The sequence below is a fragment of the Cryptomeria japonica genome, chromosome 10, assembly GCF_030272615.1.
Source record: "Cryptomeria japonica chromosome 10, Sugi_1.0, whole genome shotgun sequence".
In the NCBI taxonomy this organism is placed as follows: Eukaryota; Viridiplantae; Streptophyta; class Pinopsida; order Cupressales; family Cupressaceae; genus Cryptomeria; species Cryptomeria japonica.
The window spans coordinates 271,487,754-271,510,974 of record NC_081414.1 but is presented as its reverse complement, the minus strand read 5'-3'; the positions used below and the strand labels follow the sequence as shown (position 1 = coordinate 271,510,974).

At 35.9% G+C, this 23,221-nt stretch overlaps 1 protein-coding gene across 3 annotated transcripts in view; it reads left to right on the top strand.

Moving 5' to 3' along the window:
• The window catches only part of LOC131035490 (phosphoribosylglycinamide formyltransferase, chloroplastic), a 160,837-nt gene extending 138,624 nt beyond the window's left edge, over nt 1–22,213 (top strand). For 2 of the 3 annotated variants that reach the window (XM_057967200.2, XM_057967199.2), the window contains exon 6: nt 21,894–22,213. In XM_057967200.2, coding sequence (XP_057823183.2) covers nt 21,894–22,007 — 114 coding nt within the window. In that variant the 3' untranslated portion in view covers nt 22,008–22,213. The remainder of the gene's footprint in view (nt 1–21,893) is intronic. The other variant, XR_009103963.2, reaches the window with a different exon arrangement.
• The last annotated feature ends 1,008 nt before the right edge of the window (nt 22,214–23,221 follow it).

The window sequence follows — 23,221 nt, the reverse complement described above, 5'->3', positions numbered from 1 at the left end:
CCAAAACCACCAGTTGCTCCACTAGAGAATCAAAATGTTGTGGCTTCACGGAAAAGAGGCCCATTGGATACTGCCTTCAAAAATTAAATGAGAGAGATTGCAGATCAGAGCATTGAGCGTTGCATTTATGGCAATGGGCTTCCTTTCAACCTTGTTAGATCACCTTACTTTCGGGACATGGTACATACCCTTTGCAACACACCTTCTGATTATGTTTGCCCAGGGTATGAAAAGGTGAGAACCACCTTATTGGCAAAGGAGAAAGCATCCGTAGAGTCACAGTTGAAAGTCATCAAAGATACATGGCCGGAAACAAGTTTGACCATCGTTTCTGATGGATGGAAAGATTGTAAAAATAGGCCATTGATCAATGTTATAGCAGTGTGCCCTAAAGGGGCAATGTTTTTGAAAGCAGTGGATTGTGAGGGGCAAGTGAAAGATGCAAGTTTCATTGCCAATATCCTCATAGAATGCATTGACATGGTGGGGCCTCAAAATGTTGTCCAAGTCATAACGGACAATGCTAAAAATTGTAGGGCAGCGGGGACTATAGTGGAGGCTACATATGGTCACATCTTTTGGACACCATGTGCAGTCCACTCACTCAATTTAATCATGCAAAAGATTGGCACACAAATTGATTGGGTGAAAAAACTGTACGAGGAGGGCGAGGAGATTCAAATGTTTGTGACTAATCATCATATGTCACAAGCCATTTTTAGGACCTTCTCCAAGTTGGAGTTGTTGAAGGTAATTACTAATTTTATTTTTAATTTTATTTTTTAATTTTTTATAATTGATATATGTTGTGTATTTTTTTATGTCATGTTAGGTAGCTGAAACACGATTTGCATCTCACACACTCGTCTTAAGATGACTTGTGAAGGTGCGAGAGGCCTTGAGTTCTATGGTCATCAACGGATTGTGGAGTGTATGGAAGCAGGCCCAAACAGAAAGAGCTCTAAAAGTAAGAGCATTGATCCTTAGTGAGAAATGGTGGGATGACGTGGAATATGTTTTGAATTTCACTGAGCCCATCATGAGCATGATTAGGTATGCTGATACTGATCGCCCATGTTTGGGTGAGATTTATGACAGCATGGATTGCATGGTGGAGAAAATAAGAGAAGTAATAAAAAGAAAAGTAAATGACCCAACAGAAACATTTTTCAAAGTTGTGCAGAATATTATTGTTGACCGTTGGAACAAGATGACCAATCCCTTACATCTCTTGGCATTTGCTTTGACACTAAAATTTTATAGTGCAGAGATGCTTGCAACACCAAGGAGGGTACCACCATATAGAGATGCAAAGGTTGCTTCTGGCTATAGAGCTGCCTTTAAAAAGATATATCAAGATGAGGAGACAAGAAATGTTGTCATGAAGGAGTTTGGCCAATTTGTATCCACAAAAAATCATGATGTTGTAGCTCTCAATGCTAGATATGGGATGGATGCTGATGAGTGGTGGTATGTACATGGTCAAGGCTCCATTTACTTGCAGCCTCTTGCAATTAAACTTCTCTCCCAAGTATGTATCTTTTTATTTTTTATAGTTTTCCAATTCCATTTGATGCTATCATATTTTTATTTTATAACTTATAAATTTCTAATAATGTTTTAACTTTTAACAGGTTGCAAGTTCTTCTTCAGCTGAGCGGAATTGGAGTACATACTCCTTCATCCACTTAGTCAAATGTAATCATTTGGGTGTAAAGAGAGCTGAGGATTTGGTCTACGTACACTCCAACCTTCGTTTGTTGTCACATAAGGACCTTGAATATAATGTGGGTGCAACAAGGAATTGGGATCTAGCCCCTGAGTGTGCTGATTTAGATGCTACAGTTGCACAACTTGCCCAAGTCTCTATAGATGAGGCAGCTATGGAACTTGAGAGAGACTTGGCTAGTGGGTGTGACATTCCATTCAATAGTGGTTCAATTGATGCTGGATTTGAACCACTTGATGACCTTGGGCTTGGGTTGGATGGTTCAGATGAAGATGAATATGGAATTTAAATCCCATAGATGGCTTGTAATTTGAATTTTTATTGTGTCATGACATATTCACATTTTGAAACTTGAAACTTGAATATTATCTTTTTTGCAAATTATGAATATGATATTAGACTTTAGTTATTAGTTTACTGATAACATTTGCAATATATGGATATTTATTGGCATTGGCAATTATGGATTTATGATTTATGTATGGAAAGTCACATTGTATATTTTATTTTTGCATGGATTGTATATATTGAAGATATATATAATATATGTGTATATATATAAATTTATAATTAATATATGTATATATGTACGAACGAACCCATACTCGTACCCAAGAAAAAAAAAATTTTGCCGAACTCGCGAATCCGAACCCGAACCGGTAACTTAAGAAATTTGCAAAACAAAAATAAAACATTGACACCATATTTACATGGGGAAATCTGTTTTAGGAGAAAAACCCCACACTCCAAAAGCACAACCCTTTGTATTATTTGTAGAACATAATTCTTCGACTGAGAGGGGGGGTGAATTAGTAGAAGATATAATCTCTTCTTTTCTTAATACCTTTAACTTTTAAAGAACTATGTGAAACTTCAATCTGAAAACTGAAAAAGATTGAAACTGAAATAAGAATGAAATGCAGTCACACAGAGAATACAATGCACAAATTTTATGTGGAAACCCCGGATGGGAAAACCATGGTGAGAAATGCTGCTAGGATCTACTGTCCTAATCCAGCCTCACAGTTAAACGAATTTACAAATGTTTAGGGTACCAACCCAAGGTATCACCAAACACCTTAACAAAGCACCAACTTTTCAGAATCACAACTCACTTATCTGAGCACCAACTTAGTTCTCCTAAAGCACCAACTTTTATGAAAAATGATTACAAAATGTTACTGATTTCAATTTCAGTTATCACCATGTTTACAACAGTAGGAACATAAGAATAGACTTTTACGATCTGATTTTTTATAATTTTCAGATGTAGTGTGCAATGCTGCACTTTTTAAACACTGTGACCTGCAAAACTTTTCCAGAATACTGACATCTTTCTCAATAACATAAACCTTCAAATCTGAACTGATTATAATGTTGGAGATGAAATATGTATATAAGCCTTAAAGAAATATGCTGTCATAAACAATGATGTGTTATACTGCAAATAAAGTTATACCTGATCTGAAACTTATCACCAGTGAATTAGAACTGCAAACTGTGTTTATCAGAGATTGCCCATTCGTAGCATCCTACAGATTTTCTTCCAAAATTGTGTGCTTCTATTGCACTCACCACAAACAATATACCAAACCCTCTTCTCACTTCTCTCAATCAATAGATTAACACTCACAAACTTTGTTTCAAATACCTTAAACAATGTTTTTTCCATTTTGCGGATCACACTCCAACAACCTTTCTTTGAAGGAGACATCAGAATATATAGAAATGAAATTTTATCAAATCACAACTGAATTGGTTGATAGTTATAACTGAAGTAGTTGACAGTTGTAACCGTTCAGTTATAACTGTTGTCTCAGTTACAACAGCTTTCATTTATTTCCATTTAATACTCTCTTCTTCATAAGAATCTTCTTCATAAAGAAAAGTCTAATAAAAGATAATATTCAATCAGAAAACTGTCTAAAAACAGTTAGAACCTTATCTAACTGCTTCCCAATCAGTCACTTTTGGGTTCTATATATCTATGGAACACTCTAATTTGTTTGGACTGAGACCAATATCAATATTAATTATCATTATGATCAATAATATTATCAGTATTTCTGATTCTGTTCTTGAAAGGCTTGTCCACGATTATAAACAAGACCTGTAAATGTGATCAACATACAACTCTTTTCTTACTTCAAACAAAACAAAATAAGGTATAATATCTTTCTAACTCTTGTGACATATACAGTATGAACTCTCATACAGTTTTTTCAACATATTGACCTTATTTTTCTGTTTATGTTCTCTTAGCAGATCCAAGATGTAAAACCAACCAATTCAGACCTGCAGACACGAATCAACTACAATCTGAACGTATGTACTCTGGCCAACATAGACCCGTCAAAACAATTCCCTGCAAGCACATTACTGAAAATACTTCATATTTTAATTGACATCAATGACTAACAATGCTGCTAACATTATTAGTAATCAAAATGTGGTTACAATACAATCATAGAGCCAAGCTCATTAACGTGAGTCTTCAACAACAAGAAGGATCTAGGAATGATTTTGGCAGCATAATGGTACCTGCAAAATAACTTCAATCTCACTCTGCAAAATATACAAGTACCAAATATATATTACAATTCAATGAAGAATACACTTCAAGGCGGATGCCTAGGATTGCCAAATGGCAAGAATCCAATGTACATGTCCATCATAGCTTTCCTTGACATGCACAGTGCTTGCATGCATGCAACAACCTTGCGTGAACAACACAATCATAATTGGGACCCACCTATCATTTTTTCCTGCAATTTCCTCATGGATAAGACCCCTAAACATGCATGCATAGGCACTTTCATCACATGGGGCCCACTTGTCATAGTGTTGTCATAGTTGACTCTTCCACTTGTCATAACCTATCATAGCAATTGTGTAATTTCCCCTACCTGCTTAATATATTTAATCTATTTCAATATACTAAATTTGATTGAGAGACTAAACATGAAGCCAATCATTGATATTCTTCAATTTATTAGTTATTAACAAGTACTTATGTATTTTCCTTATTAGACAATTAATTTCATTATTCCTCTTATTGACTATTTCTAAGAGTTCTTTCTGATTTTTATTTAATATATTATATTATCAATGATTAATGGATTTCCTAATTACCTTTCATTAATACTACCATTACTAAAAAACCATTAATTATTAATATATATATATAGTGGCTGGTAAGAGCAGACAGATCTGACACGTGTCAGATCTGGTCTGCCACTGTTATAAAATTATGTATTATAATACATCTTGCAGTCAATGGTAATATTATTATTATTAAGCACTTCACTGTATTATTATTCTGATGAAAACTGTATATTATATTGCAGTCTATGGTATTATTATTAAATTATGTATAAAAACATTATCGGGCTTCATATATTCAACATGCATATTAAGCACACCCCCATGCATACCACCAAGAACAGGGATGTTGTTGCCTATAAATTAATAACAGTTCTGATCTGATCTTAGTTCGGTCTCTTTCTTCCCTTTACTATCTTCCTTATTCCCCACAACTTCCCCCACACTTCTCCTAAGTTTTACCAATACGATCTTATATCTTGCAAAAAGTCATCTCCTTTCACCAATGATCATGACTCAAGAACAAGTCGCATCTTAACATATTTTTAACTTATCACAAAGTCGCCGTATACTCTGTCTTGAATCTTACGTAGTTGCTGTCTTGACAAAACATCTTCTAATACTGTATTCGCTGCTTATGTGAATTGAATATTTGATAATCGTACTCTTTAATGAATCGCACTTTTAATCCTTCCCTATATTAATCGGTGCTTTGACTTCTAAGAAGACAAAGTGGTTGTTATTGTTGGTGTTGGAAATAAGCCACACCCGGACCGATGATGGACTGGTCCAAGAGGGGCCAGTAGCTCAGTGGTAGAGCACTCCAGCAGCGTATGGAAGGTCCTAGGTTCGAGTCCTAGCTGGTCCATGTCTCAACATGGTATCAGAGCCAGGTCCAGGCTAGGAGCCCCAAGCACACAAGAGGTGTGGCTTAAGGGGGGGTGTTGGTGTTGGAAATAAGCCACACCCGGACCGACGATGGACTGGTCCAAGAGGGGCCAGTAGCTCAGTGGTAGAGCACTCCAGCAGCGTATGGAAGGTCCTAGGTTCGAGTCCTAGCTGGTCCATGTCTCAACAGTTATTCTTCATCTGGCTTCTTGATAATAATTCCTAACCTTGCTTAATGGAATCGTCTTTCTTCAAATCGCAACTTATCATATTGTTGTCTCTTTATAACCCAAGGGTTGTGATAGTAATATCCTTTGTTTACTAAACGGATTCAATAACCATCAATCAAGATTAAACATAACTATCGATGCCATATTCTTAATCGATATCAATAAAAACTCTTCATTCATTGATTAGACCAATTCTTTTGTTGTCGGTCTGAAGGAGTATATTAACCAGGATTCTTTACTCATTAATTAATATAATTAATAATAATAATATTTATTAATAAATATAATTAAATAATTGGTTTTTTATTGTTAAATTTATTTCATATTCAAATAAATATTAAGTTATTTACTAATTAATAATTTAATAGTAATTTAATTGTTATACTTATATTATAGGATGGCATGACCGGTTCATTCATATCAATGAACTCATAATTAAATAATTAAGATATAAATTATTATTTCACAATGTGGGGATATCACAAATTGTCACAATCTATCATATACTAAGCTCTTACAACTTATGACACATGCCACCAAATTAGCCTCATAGTGGGGTCCACCAAGTGTGACTCCTTTCACAAATATAGATTGCATTTCATCCTATTCACTTCAATGTAGAATGCCACCTCACCTAGTAGGTCCCACAAAATGACTTGATATAGCAAGCATAAAACATAGGCATAAAATATAAAATATGATTAAATAAATGCTAGGACTTACAAAGTTTAAGACAGCCTAATCCCAACAGAAGGTAGAGTAAACGTTTGGTGTTGTTGCCTTAAAATATTTTGGGTTCAATGTAAGATATTAGTGCCTTTAAACCTTGATAAAGGTGGGAAAAGACTAGAACATGGTCAAGACCCTCTAAGGCTTATAGAGCAAAGGGAGTGAAGAAGAAAACTACAAGAGGTCACCAAAGGAACTTCAATAGTGCAAATTTAAAGTCGAGTCTGTCCCAATGCAGAAGTTGAAGTCAAAAGAAAAGATATCAAAACACTCAAACCACCACAAATAATCATACAAAGGAAGAGTGGGTGGCAATAGCAAGACACCTTCCATTATTAGACGTATTTTGGGTTGACCTTGTAGACCAAATTTTGTATGAAGAATCCATAAAGCCTCCTCAAGATGAGAGAAGTCTATTGGGAGGCAAACTCCTTCATAGACGAAGAGTTGTTAATAGAAGAAGATTCTGAGTGAAAAACTTAAGGGCTAACGGTTGGAGGGCACCAAAGAGAACTTGAAGGTGAAACAAGTGTGTGGAACATTGAAGTTGTATGAAGAGTAGAGGATTCTCACATGGACAAGAGGGCAAAAGAGGAGCATTGAAACACTTGAATCATGCATCCCTAATGAGCAGGTTTTAAGCACTAGATTTGCATTACAACAAAACCATGGTAACTCCAACATCAAGCCCTAATGTAGAAAGAGAGAAGCTGCCTAAGCCTACAAGTAATGGATTAGAGGATTCCATAAGGCACTCTAAGACTTGTGAAATGATTTGGAAAGCAAATGGCCAAGACAATAGAGTTATTGGCTACAGTCTTTCCTAGCCACTTTGCGAGGTGTAGCCGTCAATTGGTATATAGAGATTGAACCAACCTCCAAAAATACATGGGTGAAATTAAAAAAGGCCTTTGAAGAAGAATTGAAATTGTTTCAAGATGACAATGAAATCATAACAAAAATTTATAACACAAGACAAGGTAAGCACGAAAATATAAGAGCTTATATCAATCATAGGCTCAAAAAATTACTTGTGAAGTTAGAAAAAGAACCTATCAATGGGTTAAAGAAAAGATGGTTCATTGAAGGCCTTATTTCTTCATTAAGGAAAAAAATGAAAGTTCTACCATCGTAATAATATGTTGAAGTGTATAATTGAGCAATGGATATAGATATGAGGACAATATACCTTCATGATCTGAAAGAAAAATACATGACGATGATGTCTACGATGGAAGCAATGATAGTGAAATAGAAGTAGTACAAGCATTAAGGAGAGACATGCCTAAATGATGAAGGGATTATAGGTAGAGAAAGGAATTAGAAAGAGTACCAATTGCAACCATGAGGGTCACACCAAAGCTAATTGACCTAAAATAATGTTTTGTGATATTTGTCAAGTTATGGGTCATCCAATAAACAATGCCTTTACAAATTGAAGAATAGAAGCACACAAGTTCTTTTCATAGAAGGAGAGTTGTCCACTCCATTGAAGCAAGAGAGTAACATGAACACATCTTTGATGGCTATCAAAATCAAAGAGGGGGAGGTTGGAGTCAAATACAATATAACTCCAAAGAATGGAAACATTTCACAAGAGATTGCTATAAAAATCATAACAGAAGGGATTAATGTGCAAAAGGTGTGAACTTGGAGACCATGAAGACATCATATGTACAAAACAAAAGGCCAACATTAACATGGTATGGGCTATTACTTGGGCCCAAATAAAGAAGGTTGTGTACCCAAACCAAAAAATGAGTGACTTTGTGAAGCAAGCACCAAAGTGGAGCAAGCTATGGATAATGAATGCTGCCGCTCAAATACAAATGCAAGCACTATAACAAATCAACTACAATCCAATAAAATTATTGCAAGTACTTCAAACTACCATACCAATTAAAGTAGTGGATTCATTACAAAGTATTCTTGAACTCCAAAATGCTATGACTAACATTGCATCTAGTAAGAGTGAGATGGTGCATGTTATCGCCCATTTAGAATCCCTGAATTATAAAAACCCTATATCCCAATCGTCGTTGTTGGGAGACCAAGTGATCGATCCCCTATTATTGACAATTAACATGTCAAAGAAATTAGTGGTGGTGCACATGGAGATCCTTGGAAAAAATTTCACGAATACAATGCAGATTTGGTGTGAATTTACTTTTGGAAGACATTTGGAGAAGTTTGGGCAACCCGACCATGTAGCCCACAAATTTTCAACTAGTGGGTAAAGGCCAACAAGGAATCAAGGTACTAGGAGTTTCAATAGCCCAAAAGGTACTTATTGGAACTCAAGCATTTTTATTGAATGTTGTGGTAATCTCATTAAAGAAGAAAGTATATGATGTACTATTGTGTCATGGTTGACTAGTATATAATGCCTCCATTTTTACGTTGTCTTGTTCTACAAGTGTTGGCTAGTTTTCAAGGTTATATAGGTTTCTAGATGCACTGGGAGGGTTCCAATGTTCTTGGTGAGCTCAATTCTCAGTTTTTGTGGGTTTCGACAATAATTGCTATTTATAGTAAGTGATTGGATGTCACCAATCTTTTTGGATTTTTCTAGGTTTGTTCTGTTTGGTCCTTAGGGACATTGCTATTTATAGTAAGTGCTTGCATGGCACTAATCTTTCTAGGTTTTTCTAGGTTTGTTCTCTTTGGTTCTCATATAATGCTGCTATTTGTAATATGTGATCGTATTGGCATCAATTATCATCTTTCAACTTCAGTTATGTTTCGGCATGATTGGATTTCTATTTATGGTATCTTGGCAAGTTTCATAAGGTGATGGATATTATTTTAATATTTACACTAAAGTTTTAAAGTGATTTTAAATTATTTGCTTTAGTGTTAAATAATAAAGTGCTAAGTTTTGACCCCAAAGTTGGACACCTAGGTTGTGAGGGAAAACTTAAGTTGTTTTTAAAATCTTATTGAGATTTTTTTGAGGGAAATTAAATATTTGAATTTTAAAAAGTGCCCTAATTCCTCCAAACTCTATAAATTGGACTTTGGGCTCTCATTTCTTCATAGAGAGTTTGCACACATATAGAGATGTCGAAATGAACTTTGGAGTTCTTCTTGGAGTTTTGAGTGTTAGAGTAAATAGTGTCATTATCCAACTAGTTAGCTAATCACCTTTCTAGGATTGACCTATTCACACCTATCTTAAGTTTACTTAGGCTATTTTAGAGTTTTGTCTCACCTCATGGTTGAGACACCTAGTGCATTCATGTTTGACACTTTCACTTGTCAAGTGAGCTCACAAGTTTAAAACCTTTGGAGGCGTGGTCAGAGTTTCATTCCTACCTTCTCATCTCCTCATCCTTGCCTATATATTCAAGGTTGATCATTGTATTATACTCTTCATTTTGTATATTGATAGACATACTATTCTGCTCATCTTCGTTCACTTGTAGAGGGTTATCAATCCCACTTTCTAATCTTGGCTAAACTCCAACATTTGTGGCCCACTTTTCATGCAATAAAACCACATATCCACCTTGAAAATTCTTGTGATTAAACTGAATTTGAGTATAATTATGACAAAGAAATTACATCCATGCTGGATCAACCCCAGTGACCCTACTTGCAAAAAGAAGACACTATTTTCCTCTCTTATTGAAAGCTCCAAAAATAGCTTTGTATTAGAGGCCTCTAACCCTCTTAAGATTCCAGGTAATTATTTTCTTTTGTTGATGGAAGAGATGCCCTGGGAGCCTTTCGAGGTTTGGCCACTCTATTGACAAAATCTGGAAAAAAAAATCCACTTCCTAATGGCATTAGGTTCAGGATTGCAGGGATCCTTTGGTCTTTCTTTTTTCAATAAATTATTAAATTTCACTATTCTTCGAGTTCTTTTGTGGAATCTTACTGGATTGTGAATTTCTTCCACCTTTAACATTTGCATTGTCGTTACTTGTTCCCTATCCCAACACTTTCTATTATTTCTATACTCATGGGACTGGAGACTCATCATTGGTATCAAAGCCTAGAAAGGTTTCCCTTTAATTTTTTAAAGGGCAGATTTCTGTGGTTGCATAAAGAGGTAAATCCCAGGGTTTAGAAGCTGCAAGAATTATTGAGAAGCATATAAGAGCAAATTTTGTAGTCCCTTTTTTCTTCTCACTGCGTTGAACAATAATGACCTTTACTGTTGCTATTCCTTTGATGCTGGTAGTCAGCCACTAAGCACTTCCTCAAAGCATGTCCATCCTTTGTCAAATGGAGCTACTGCATTCTTACAGCTGTTTCTCAATACTGCAGCTGTTTGTAGGCAATGCTGACTCTGTGTTCTCACCCACATACACCCAGCTGTGTCCTTTGCCATCTCTTCACATCTGTCATCCTTTTGCCCTTATGCTGTCACCGTCTTCTGCATCCCATTAACTCCCCTGCTCCACTCTGTGTTGCTTGTTGCTATACCAACGCTATTGCATCTCCCTATCCATGCTCACTGCTCATGGGGCCGACCAATTAACTCATTCACCCAGCTGAATCTACCATTTGGGTCGCTTCAAACATTGTCTACAACTCTCTCACATTGCTGTTGCTCTCTAAATTCACCTTAGTTGCCACTACCATCATATTGTTGCCCTTCTGCACAAGCTCATCAGTAACATGGCATTTTTTTCATATAATGCTTTGATTAATTCTAAGTTAGATTTAACTATTTATGTTAATGATTTAGGTTTTCATTTAATTTGTTTACTTTTAATTACAATGAGATGTAGTTTAGCAAAATTTAATCAGTAGTAGTTAATTTGATTAGTTAGTGTTAGGCTAATTAAAATTAGTAACTAGGTACGGCTAGTAACATGATTAAATAACTTGATTTTATTTAATTAATTAGAAGTAGTTAATTTGTTTTTGTTAATTAGAGTTAGTTAACTGACTTAGCTGGAATAGTTAGGTTAATTAGTAGTTAAAAGGGTCTTAGTTGTATAATTATAATGACTCGGGATAGTAGTTCAGTTGCCAAATTCCATCAAAATAATAGTTTAGCTAGTATAACTAAATTACATGATAGTAATCTGATTTGCTTAGCTTTGTTAATCCTTGACCATCAAGTCAATGATTGTCAACAAGTTCACATGGTGGACATCACAAGAGCTCGAGCAATTAGTGAGAACATGCCTCTAAGAAGGATCAAATGAATATCAAAGTAAACTCAACAAATGAGTTCAGCAATCTTAATTCAATAGATAATATATTAATAAGCATTGGCAATCGATTGGGTCATGTTGAATATAGATAATCATAATGACTTAAAGTATAGGGACATAATTGATCGCATCTTTGAGTTGGAGAAAAAAACAAATGATGTGCAAACCAGTATGGAAAAGAATGGAAAGGATTCAAAAGAAAATAGACACAAGGATGGACAGGATGGACATTAGTAAGATGCCTAGTTAACAATAAGTTGAAGCAAGGGTGCATCAAGAAATCCAACATAACAATGCAGGTATTTTTTTTAAAACACAATGTGGTTGAATCATAATATTCAAATTAAGATACCTTATCAAATTTGATGAAGAATTGGTGCCACATGAGTGGATCAGCAAGCTTGAAATAGCATTCCATCAAATATGAATGTCCACAGATCAAGAGAAAATCATGAAGTGCCACATTTATGGAAGGGCATGTCATAACCATCAATGTCGTCATAATCATTTGTTAAAGTTTTTTACCAAAAAATGGATCAAATATGGGGCAATATTATAATGTACAACTTGGTCATTGATTCCTGAATAGCACGTCAATACAAATGTACAATTAATGTTGACTATCCTACTGAACTGTGCATTGGAAATATAGGACCATAAATGAAAGTAAGCTTATAGATTTTTATCCATTGACAATAGAGCAATTAATTAATTTTGTATTCATTGCTAAAGAAGAGATGCAAAGCCTAAAGAGACATTTTCAAGATGGGTATCGAGAATAAATGTTGCACCCTCAACATTCAAGAACATTTGTTAAGCATAGTGATTGAAATGGTCCTAAATATATTTGTATGCAATAGAATTTATTCATGGCAAGACATGTCAACAAGGAAGAAAATGATAACAAAACTGTTGGTGTTGGAAATAAGCCACACCCGGACCGACGATGGACTGGTCCAAGAGGGGCCAGTAGCTCAGTGGTAGAGCACTCCAGCAGCGTGTGGAAGGTCCTAGGTTCGAGTCCTAGCTGGTCCATGTCTCAACATGGTATCAGAGCCAGGTTAAATCTAACCTGAGGCTGTTCAATTTTGTGGAAAATTCGAGCAAGGGATTTATCTTACTTTCTTATTAGTAACCGTTACGGGGTCTTCAATGGGAATCGATAATAAGAAGGGAAGAGGAAATTATTATCAGCAAGAGAACGTTGGTATTTTCTTCTACTTTACCAAGGACAGGTAAGGAGTTATGTTCTTGGCCTAGCCAAGAACACAATAAATTGCTTCAATCAGGATATAAATTATTGCTTTAGGAAACAGTATTAAAATATTAAATATGAAATATTTTTATTAAATATGACGGTTCTGATATATACTGTCTGTGTTTATTTATGTATGTATGTATTTATTTATATGTTGTCTGTATATGACTGGGACAACATGACTGATATATGTTACCGTTTATATATGACTGGAAAAACACGACTGATACATATTGCTATTTGTATATGACCAAGACAGCATGACTGTTATATGTACTGTAAATTCCAATTAAAATTATTGTTGTATATCAATTAGTAATTAGAATACTGTTGCATGTAACTGGGTGAATATATGTGATAACTCATTTAGGTTACTCCTGCACATCAATTAATAGTTAGAGTAATGTTTTCAAGTCTATCTTGGAGAGAGCACTGGAGATGGTAATCAGTGGCAACGAGGGGCTACTATGCGGTCAGAGATCCATGAAGTCAAGATGCCAGTTGCTATCTCCCTGCCAGTCTTTTCAAGACAGAGAGGTTATTTGTGTGACTGATAGTATCATGGTTTAGAAGGAAAGCATAAGGAGACTACCCATCTAGCAAGGGGGTTAGAAGCAACCAGCCCTTGGATTTGGTAGACAAGCAGTGCCTTGCTCTCCTCTTTAACCTGTGATACTTTCTTGCTATCTGCATGTTAGTGCTGATGGTTTGGGCTAATCAAGTAATATAGATATGTATGTAGGTATTGTGTGTCTATCCTTGTGATTGCAGGGATATCCATAATCAAACAACCGAGTGCAGGCTTAAGGCACTGTACTGGTAGGGGACATTACACATTGCATTTGGTAAAATAGTGTGACTACCACGCAAGGATGCAATCTTATGAAGGCTACAATAACTATATCCTGTGAAACGTTATCTCATTCCTTCCTATGTAAAGAGATAGTAAAGAGATAGTAATCAGTTTTATGGGAGATTTATGATCAGCATAAATCCATTGTCAAAACAAGAAATCCATCAAGATAAGTTCCATCTATTGAATTGGCAATTGAGGTTTATCTTTAATGTTGAAGTTACATCTATTGAATTGGGCATTAAGGTTTATCTTTAAATGTTGTTTGGCACTAGCGCCACAACATTGGAAACAATACTCATATATTTGCCAGTCAAAGAGCGACATGAGAAGCAACGATCTTACTGTACACAAAACCAATTCGATGCTCTCCTTCATAGCATGTACAGATTTGCAAAGAAGGGTATTCATTTGAATGCATGGCTGGGAATATTATTGAGGAAGATCGATGTCACATTGATACTGCTGAGTGTCTTGTGAATATGGCCTCAACATCTCACAGATCCTGGTTATGTCAGATGAACACAACAACTAAAAGTATGTGTATCAAAGAGCAACCATCAAATGAGATCTAAATCTTCAAGTGCAAATGAACAATTGTTGGATTGCGAGGAAGACTAATAAACAAAGAGATAAGTAATCCAGGTTTGATTAATGGTCATGAATTTCATATGTAGTTATTAATTCATGCAATTACATTATGCGTGTTATTTGTGAATCAACATTGTCAGTAGGTGTCTGCACACGACAAGCTGCATTTGAATATCTTGTTTCAATTTCTTCAAAGTACTATGAGAAACTTGCTCCTTACATGCAGGACATCTTTAGAATCACAACAAAAGCAGTTAAAAGTGATGAAGAGCTTGTTTCTCTTTAGGCTATAGAGTTTTGAAGTACTATTTGTGATGAGGAATTCAGGAAGAATATGGAGGGGACTTTAGTGGAGATTCTGAGATTTCACATTTCCATTCTATAAACAAGTATTTGCCTGCAGAAGTGCAACAGTCCATGAGGAAGCAATGTTGACCATAGGGGCTCTTGTTTATGCTACTGGTGGTGAATTTGCTAAGTACATGCCAGAGTTCTATAAGTCATGTTTTGTAGGTGATCTTTCGAGATAAAGAAAGGACAAACCAAGAAGCATAAGAGATTTCATTCAAGGGAGAAAGAACTCGATGTTTGCAGCCATAGGACTGAGTTAATGGCGGTAAGTATTTATCAAAGGAGAAGGACCCATACAGTTTGTCCTTGCGATCTGGTTCTTCGAAGAGGAGGTCAGATGGTTGATATCAGATTCAGAGGGAGTCTAACATTTCATCAGAAGCAACCCTAGACAAGGAGGTGAAAAGGTTGATATCAGGTTCAGAGGGAGCCACACCATCATGAAGATATGCTTAATGCATTCTTCTCTGTGAGGGAGAAGTTTGAGGAAAAGGCCCTTGTTCCACCCTCTAAGAGTAGTCATGGTGAACGTCATGATGAGATGAAAACATCACGTTGTGCAACTCCGTGATGGGCACTTGTGTTCATATGCATTCTCATACATGGGAGTAGCCATGATGGATGTCATCATGTTGAGTACCGTGATGAATCATGTTCCACCCCTCTAGGAGTAGCCATGGTGGATATCATTTCATGACTATATTATTAACAAGGATTCCTCCCTAAGCTAAGAGGGAGTGTTGATGTTGTAGTGGCCACCCTTGTGAAAACACATATGGTGAAAGGGTGCCTCCCTCATATATATAGAAGATGCAAACTCATTCTTTGATCCATTCAATTTATGTGAAGAATAGTTTATATCTTAGTTAGAGCAGATCGATCCTGTGAAGAAGGCCAATCAGATTTGTTCTTGTGAAATTTGCTTCAAGGAAGTGAAGCAACATATATTGGGCCTGTATCTTGCATTATTGCTAGACATTTGATATGTAAAGAAAACATTTTATGCTAGGTATTTCTGCCTCGAGTAGGAGGGGTTTTCCCTTGGAGATCAAACTGGAGATATTCTAACCAAACCTCTTTCAAAGTGAAGGTTGATCACTTCAGAAAAGGTTTAAGTATGATAGAAAGGTAATTTGCTTTGCAATCTGTATTTGCATGTTTAATGTGTAAACTTCTTTGTCATGTTAGGACATTTTTTGGATTTTATCCCCTAGGTTCATATCTAAGAGGTGATGATCTCTCAAGATAGTGAATACTTGTATGGGGACATTATAAGGTGACGATCTTTTGATGTCCAGACCAGTTATCATGTTGGATCTCTGGTGTGTCATGGATGGGCCATGATTATGTTGTGATGAAACATTTGTATAAAATGTTGGTGCACATACCACAACTTGGATAAAGTGAGAAATTGATCTTTCTCATATGATTATCCTTAAGTATTGCATGTAGGCAATACTGATATCACGTGTTTAGGTGACCCTGTCAATCACTAGATAGATGTGATAAACTTCAGTACCACGTGTTTAGGTGATACTTCATATCATATGACTAGGTGATTTGATTTACTAAGAATGTCTAAAATGCTAACCATCAACTGAATTGTGATACTTGAATACATTGCCTACATTCATCTTACCTAGGTAAGAGGGAGTGTTAACGCATAATAGCTTTGGTAAGATAAACGATTGAATGAGAGATAAATGAAGTCTCTCATTCAATCATTTATCCTATCGATAACTATGATAAAACCTTCAAGCAATTAATTCTTCTTTGATAGCTATTCTGCTCTTGCATATAATCAACCGATCCATTTATCTTGTTCATGTTCATCAATTAGTAAATATCGTATTTAATGTATATCGATTAACATATATGATGATAAATAAATGACTGAAGGAAAACTCCAAATTAAAGTATCGGGTTGTATTATAAAGACCACCGACAGTTATCGGTGTGCTAAGCCTACACCGATAATTATCGGGTGTTAAGGCTAACACACCGATAACTATCGGTTGTTAGTCGCTAGCAGTTAGCACATGCCATCGTTTGCAATACACCGATCCGTATTAAAGTGAAAGCATAGTGTTAGTTAGCATAAACAAAGAGGCACGACCAAGTGGTGTCTTGATCGGTCATGACCAATCAAGGCAGCATCACTTGACCGTGCCCCATTTGTTTTATACTTATATTGAGTGGCATTCGTGAGAAAGTATATAGAAATCATAAAATGCTCCTCTCACCTGCCATACAAAAGTAGACAATCAGATTCGTCATATAAGTAGACAATACATAGATCAATAAAATATAACTAGAATATATCTTGCATATTGAATTGAGAATTGAACAACATTTTCGGACTAAATATATCTTGGTATTAGAGCCAGGTCCAGGCTAGGAGCCCCAAGCACACGAGAGGGGTTAAGGGGGGGTGTTGGTGTTGGAAATAAGCCACACCTGGACCAACGATGGACTGGTCCAAGAGGGGCCAATAGCTCAGTGGTAGAGCACTCCAGCAGCGTATGGAAGGTCCTAGGTTTGAGTCCTAGCTGGTCCATGTCTCAACAAAAACATGATTAGAAGAGGAAAAGCAAGAAGCAAATCAAGTATACAGTGTCAAAGACCTAGAGGAATAAGTGCCACACTTAGTATCGTTGACAACCATATAAGGACATTGAAAGCTAATGCATTCAAGACACGTGAAGGGAAAAAAATAGTCTTTATATTGTTGGATCCAAGAATTATCGTAAAAACCAGCCCACAAAACAAGTAGGATTATATATAGACTTGTCAAAAACTTTTCTAATAAGCATCTCTAGAAATTATCATGTTTATATGTGTGGGTGTGATTAGGAATGTTCAACTTCAAATCGGCAACTATAATATGAAGGATGCTTTCTATGTGACAGACTTTAAAGGAATTGTTGTAAGTTTCAAGGTACAATGGCTTATTCCCTAGGTTCATACACCACTAATAGCACAAAAATTTACATCTCTTCCAAGAAAACCAGGAAAGATTATACTATCAAAGGTGTCAAGTGTGAAGAACAATTGAAGAACTCACCACTTAGGCAAATTCGGTATGTTTAATGAGACTTTATTAGGAGTAGACTGTTGAGACATGGACCAGCTAGGACTCGAACCTAGGACCTTCCATACGCTGCTGGAGTGCTCTACCACTGAGCTACTGGCCCCTCTTGGACCAGTCCATCGTCGGTCCGGGTGTGGCTTATTTCCAACACCAACACCCCCCCTTAAGCCACACCTCTCGTGTGCTTGGGGCTCCTAGCCTGGACCTGGCTCTGATACCATGTTGAGACATGGACCAGCTAGGACTTGAACTTAGGACCTTCCATATGCTGCTGGAGTGCTCTACCACTGAGCTACTGGCCCCTCTTGGACCAGTCCATCGTCGGTCCGGGTGTGGCTTATTTCCAACACCAACATAGACTACTTTATAGTACTAAATAAGAAATGAGCTATGAAGAAAGAAAGGCTAATTTAAGAACATTTGAATTCACTAGCAACCAGGAAAAGACAAAATATTGTCAATTGTGAAGCATTCTTACAAGGACCAGCAAAGAACTTGTGATGAACAAGGGAATCAGGAGATCTTTTTTCACAGGGAGAGTTAACAATGAATCGATATTAGAACTTGATGCATTCGTCTAACATTTATCAAGCCAACAAAGGCTTTGGGGACAAAGCCTCTCAAAAGAAGGGATATATTGTGTGCTTAAAAAATATATTATCTATTAGTTGTATTGGAGAGCCAACTAATCATGTTCTTACATATGGATTAGATTATCATACATATGTCACCATTCATCAAATTATCTTGTTTTGTTATTGAAATCGTATCTTCCTCCCAACAGCAATGTGCTCCATGGAATTTTACTCAGTAGCAAAGTACTCCTATCTTTAATATTTGCAATATTCTTTCTTCCCACATATTCTGCATTATCTCTATACTCATGGAATTGGACCCATCAAATTCCTTATTCAATCCATTTTCCTTTGATACTTTGATAATTATCAAAACTTGATGAATTTACTATTTGTCCACAACATTTATCAAGCTTACAAAGGATTTTAGGGCAAAGCTTCTTGAAATAAGGGGAATAATTGTTCACCTTAAAAAAATATTATTTATTAGTTGTCTGGGAGAGCCAACTAGTTATGCCATATTATATATAGACTAGGTTAGTGTATATGATTAAATATATAGTTAATCCAACATCATCATTCTTCACATTTCTTACTTTAATTGTTATTGATATTTTAAATTTTAATATAAAATGCCGTTATTAACCATTACATGATAACTTTATAAAATTTAACTTAAACATAATGTATCATGTCATGAAAGAATTTCCTAGAAGGTAGAGCATCAAGGTTCAAACAATAAAGGAAGCAACAATTGCAACCTTTCCTCTTTTACAAGCATAATGTTCATGACATGGTTAGGGGAGAGGAAACAAGCGTTCCTACCTTCTTCCCTAGTGACAGAATTCATTTTTGCTCAAATAAACTATACACAATCAAACTCGACAAATTTCTTGAGTGATTTCCTTACATCTCATTTCTTGCAGTTTGAATAACATCAGTTGAAGAAATGACTTTGTTAGGGCAAGTTGAACAATGTCTAATAGTGTCTGTCCCAGTTTTGTTAATTTCTTCATATCTTGCACCCGCCCTATTCACTGTTTCACCCCATACGTGGATGCAATTTTGTGTGCAAAACTTAGTCCCAAAGTCTCTCCTTATAAGATTCTTTCTTTCTTTCGTTGAGATATTGAGAGGGAAGTAATGATATAAATACATGTGACCTCTATCTGCATTGACATGCAACATGAATGATTACTCATTCATGATTTAATCCAATATGAGAAATTGGAAGTTGCTGTATCTTTCCCTTCAACTATTTCATATTTTTTTGCTTTAAATTTTTCAGCTAGTAAACCTTCCGTTATTTTTTTTATTTTAAAGTTTCAGCTAGCAAAACTTATTTTAGTTTAATCAGATTTTCGGACTTCATTAAAGCCATACTGAATCATAATCAGCATAGATATTCCAATGCACAATTCACCAATATGGATTTGCATTTACTTATGTATTGTTTACATGTTCTATCCTATTGAAACACCTAAAAGCTGCAGATTGATGCTCCCCACATCTCTATGGGTGCCATCTACATGGTATATTTATTATGCAATTGTTCTCATTCTGACATGCATTCATTATATATATCTCGTTGCATACCTCTTCTATGCAACTACCAACATGTGACTCTTCTTTATTCCATAAGAACACGTAACAAAGAGTACGTCATTTCTTCAAAATATGTGAGAACTGCATTCAAGTTCTAATCGTTGTTATGAGCAATGCTTATGGTTATAATGAGCTGAATGTATCGTTTTTTGTGCTTTCTTAAAGTCACTGAAATAAAGTAGTTGCATGAAACGGAAGCAAGAAAACAAATTAATCAATATGCACATAAGGAGAGATAGAGACAGATTTACACTGAAATCCAGTGAGAGAAAACTCAAAAAGAGTGAAACTTCTATTCTCTGTTCTACAAATATCGTCTACCTCAAGGACTCCCATAGATCACTCTTGGCTACGTTTCTATGCATATCTATTGCCTTTGAATTCTTTTGAATCTTCAGTGCCTTTCCATAATCCTATGATCAAGGGACTTAAAGAGTCACTGTTGCCGCTGCTACTATTATCTATTCAAAATGCCAAAATCATCATAAGACATCAAAACCAAACTGCTGCTGACACTAAAGTAACCACTGAGCTGCTACTTTTGGTAATTTTGTTGGTTGTAACAGTGTTCTACATTTCTACTCATCATCTTAGTTTCATTAACCTCTGCCTTGTTCTGGAGTCTGATATTGCATCTGTACCTTGACCTATTTAGTCTTTATAAGGTTAAATGTGTGTCCTAAACTTTTCTCTGGTCTCATAAACTAAGAAGTACAATAGATTAGTTTAAACCATTTGAATTATGATCATTTTCATGATCCATTTCAAATCACATACAAAGTACTTCGGCATTTATTTCTTACCTTATTCTTTTTCTTTCATATTTTTAACATCTTCGTATGATTTCCATATCAAATATAAGGTACTCAACGAAAAGATGAAGGAAATAAATTAAAACGATGGGCAACAGTCAAACGAACATCTTGTCTGACAACTTGCATTCCTAGAAGAGTGATGATTACTATTAATGTATTAATTGTAGAAGCACCCAACTCAAATTCTTATTTTGAGTGCCCCAAGCTATCAAAACTACTTGAATTCCTAATGCATGCAAGATAAAAAGTAGTGTATGATGGCCTTTTCAGTCCTTTTTCATAATAAAAGACAACCTTTTATCAATCCTTGCCAAAAAATCTGTTTGCAAAGTATTTGCCACAAACCCTTTGAAAGTTTCCAACTGATTTATGTGAATCTATCCTAATGCTATATGGGTTTTTGCTGGAACTGTTTGAGGGAGGAAGAAAAAAGAAAATCTTGTTATTATCAGAAGGTCTAACATCCTAGAAGAGTGATGATTACCATTAATGTATTAATTGTAGAAGCACCCAACTCAAATTCTTATTTTGAGTGCCCCAAGCTATCAAAACTACTTGAATTCCTAATGCATGCAAGATAAAAAGTAGTGTGCCACTGCAGGTTGAAATCATAAATGATGGCCTTTTCAGTCCTTTTTCATAATAAAAGACAACCTTTTATCAATCCTTGCCAAAAAATCTGTTTGCAAAGTATTTGCCACAAACCCTTTGAAAGTTTCCAACTGATTTATGTGAATCTATCCTAATGCTATATGGGCTTTTGCTGGAACTGTTTGAGGAAGAAGAAAGAAAATCTTGTTAGTATCAGAAGGTATAACATCCAGTGGATTCTATGTTTTGTTTACTCGATATTTTTTAAATTGATTGTTTTGAGCTTATAGAACTGACTTTGCTGTTTTTCACAGGAGCATTCTCTATATGTGGAGGTTGTTGCAGCTATATGTGAAGGCCGCTTGTGTTGGAGAAAAGACGGAGTGCCTCTAATTAGAAAATCATGGGATGAGGAGGAATATTATTGATTCAATTATAAATAAATTAGAAGACCATGACATATTTTTTATATCGAGTTTTTTAAATTTTGCATTTTCACTCCTAGGCTTTGGATTGTGGATGGTTGCATTTTTCGTAAGGCAGAGAATTTCAGACATATATCATGATTTGTGTAATCTAATCATTGTACATCTTTATCTATTTCAAATATTAATATAATATTGTTTACAGAACTTATATGAGTCAATTTGTGTTATTAATATGCTTTTTGGGTAATTCCCCGTTAATGCAAAATCTAACCAAATGGTTTGCCTAGCCTCGTGGCTATACCAAAATGAACTCTAATGGGACATTAGAGATCATATTGACATGTTTAAGGGACGAATGTTTCTCTTTGTTCCAAAAGGAGTGGAAAATGGAGTTGAGGCAGCTTTCCCTTTTTGCTACCTTCAAGTTGATTGTGGTTCGTAATTAATTATAAATGTAATGACTAAAATATCTCTGAGGTTACCTCTAGAAATTTGAGTCAACCACCTTTAAATTGCTCTAGAGAGAGAGTTGAAAGATTTTCTTGCTAATGTTGGCATATCATGTAGCCCCCGCTCTTCATCGATTGCATGCCTTGTGTTTGAAGAATAGGATGGTGATAAGCCTTGACAAGCAATTCTTCACTTCTCACCATTCTCACCTTATTTAGCTCATGTATTTGCATTTGGAACTTCACCATTGATTCCTTTAAACTTGTGTGTAGGAATCTGGGTTTTCAATGGTTCTAAATAAACTAATGAGTGATACTCTTGATGGGCAACTCTCTAGATGAGGATTATGTGGTGGACTACCCCACACGCTTTGTGGGCTGCCTCAGCTTTGCTCCGCTATTCTCTCTTTCTAGATTGCATGAGGTGGACTACCTACCCCGCACGCTTTGTGGGCGATTATGTGCTTGCTCTGCCTCGGCTTTGCTATTCTCTGTTGTTTTTGCAAAGTCTATTTTTTATCTGGCAAAGGAGGTGCGGTTGGAACTACTAAAACCATGGGGGGCAATATTAACAGGAATGGGTCGACTAGCTGTGAAGGTTGGAAGAAGGAACAAAAAGTTTGGAGAAGATTACAGAAAGGGGGGATAACCGGTTATATGGAGAAGCTACATGGGAAAAAGGACCAGGTTTCCAAACTCTTCGTCAAGGGATGGAACAAGAAAAGAGTCACCCTGTTTGGGCAGACGGTGAATTTGGATGAGAAG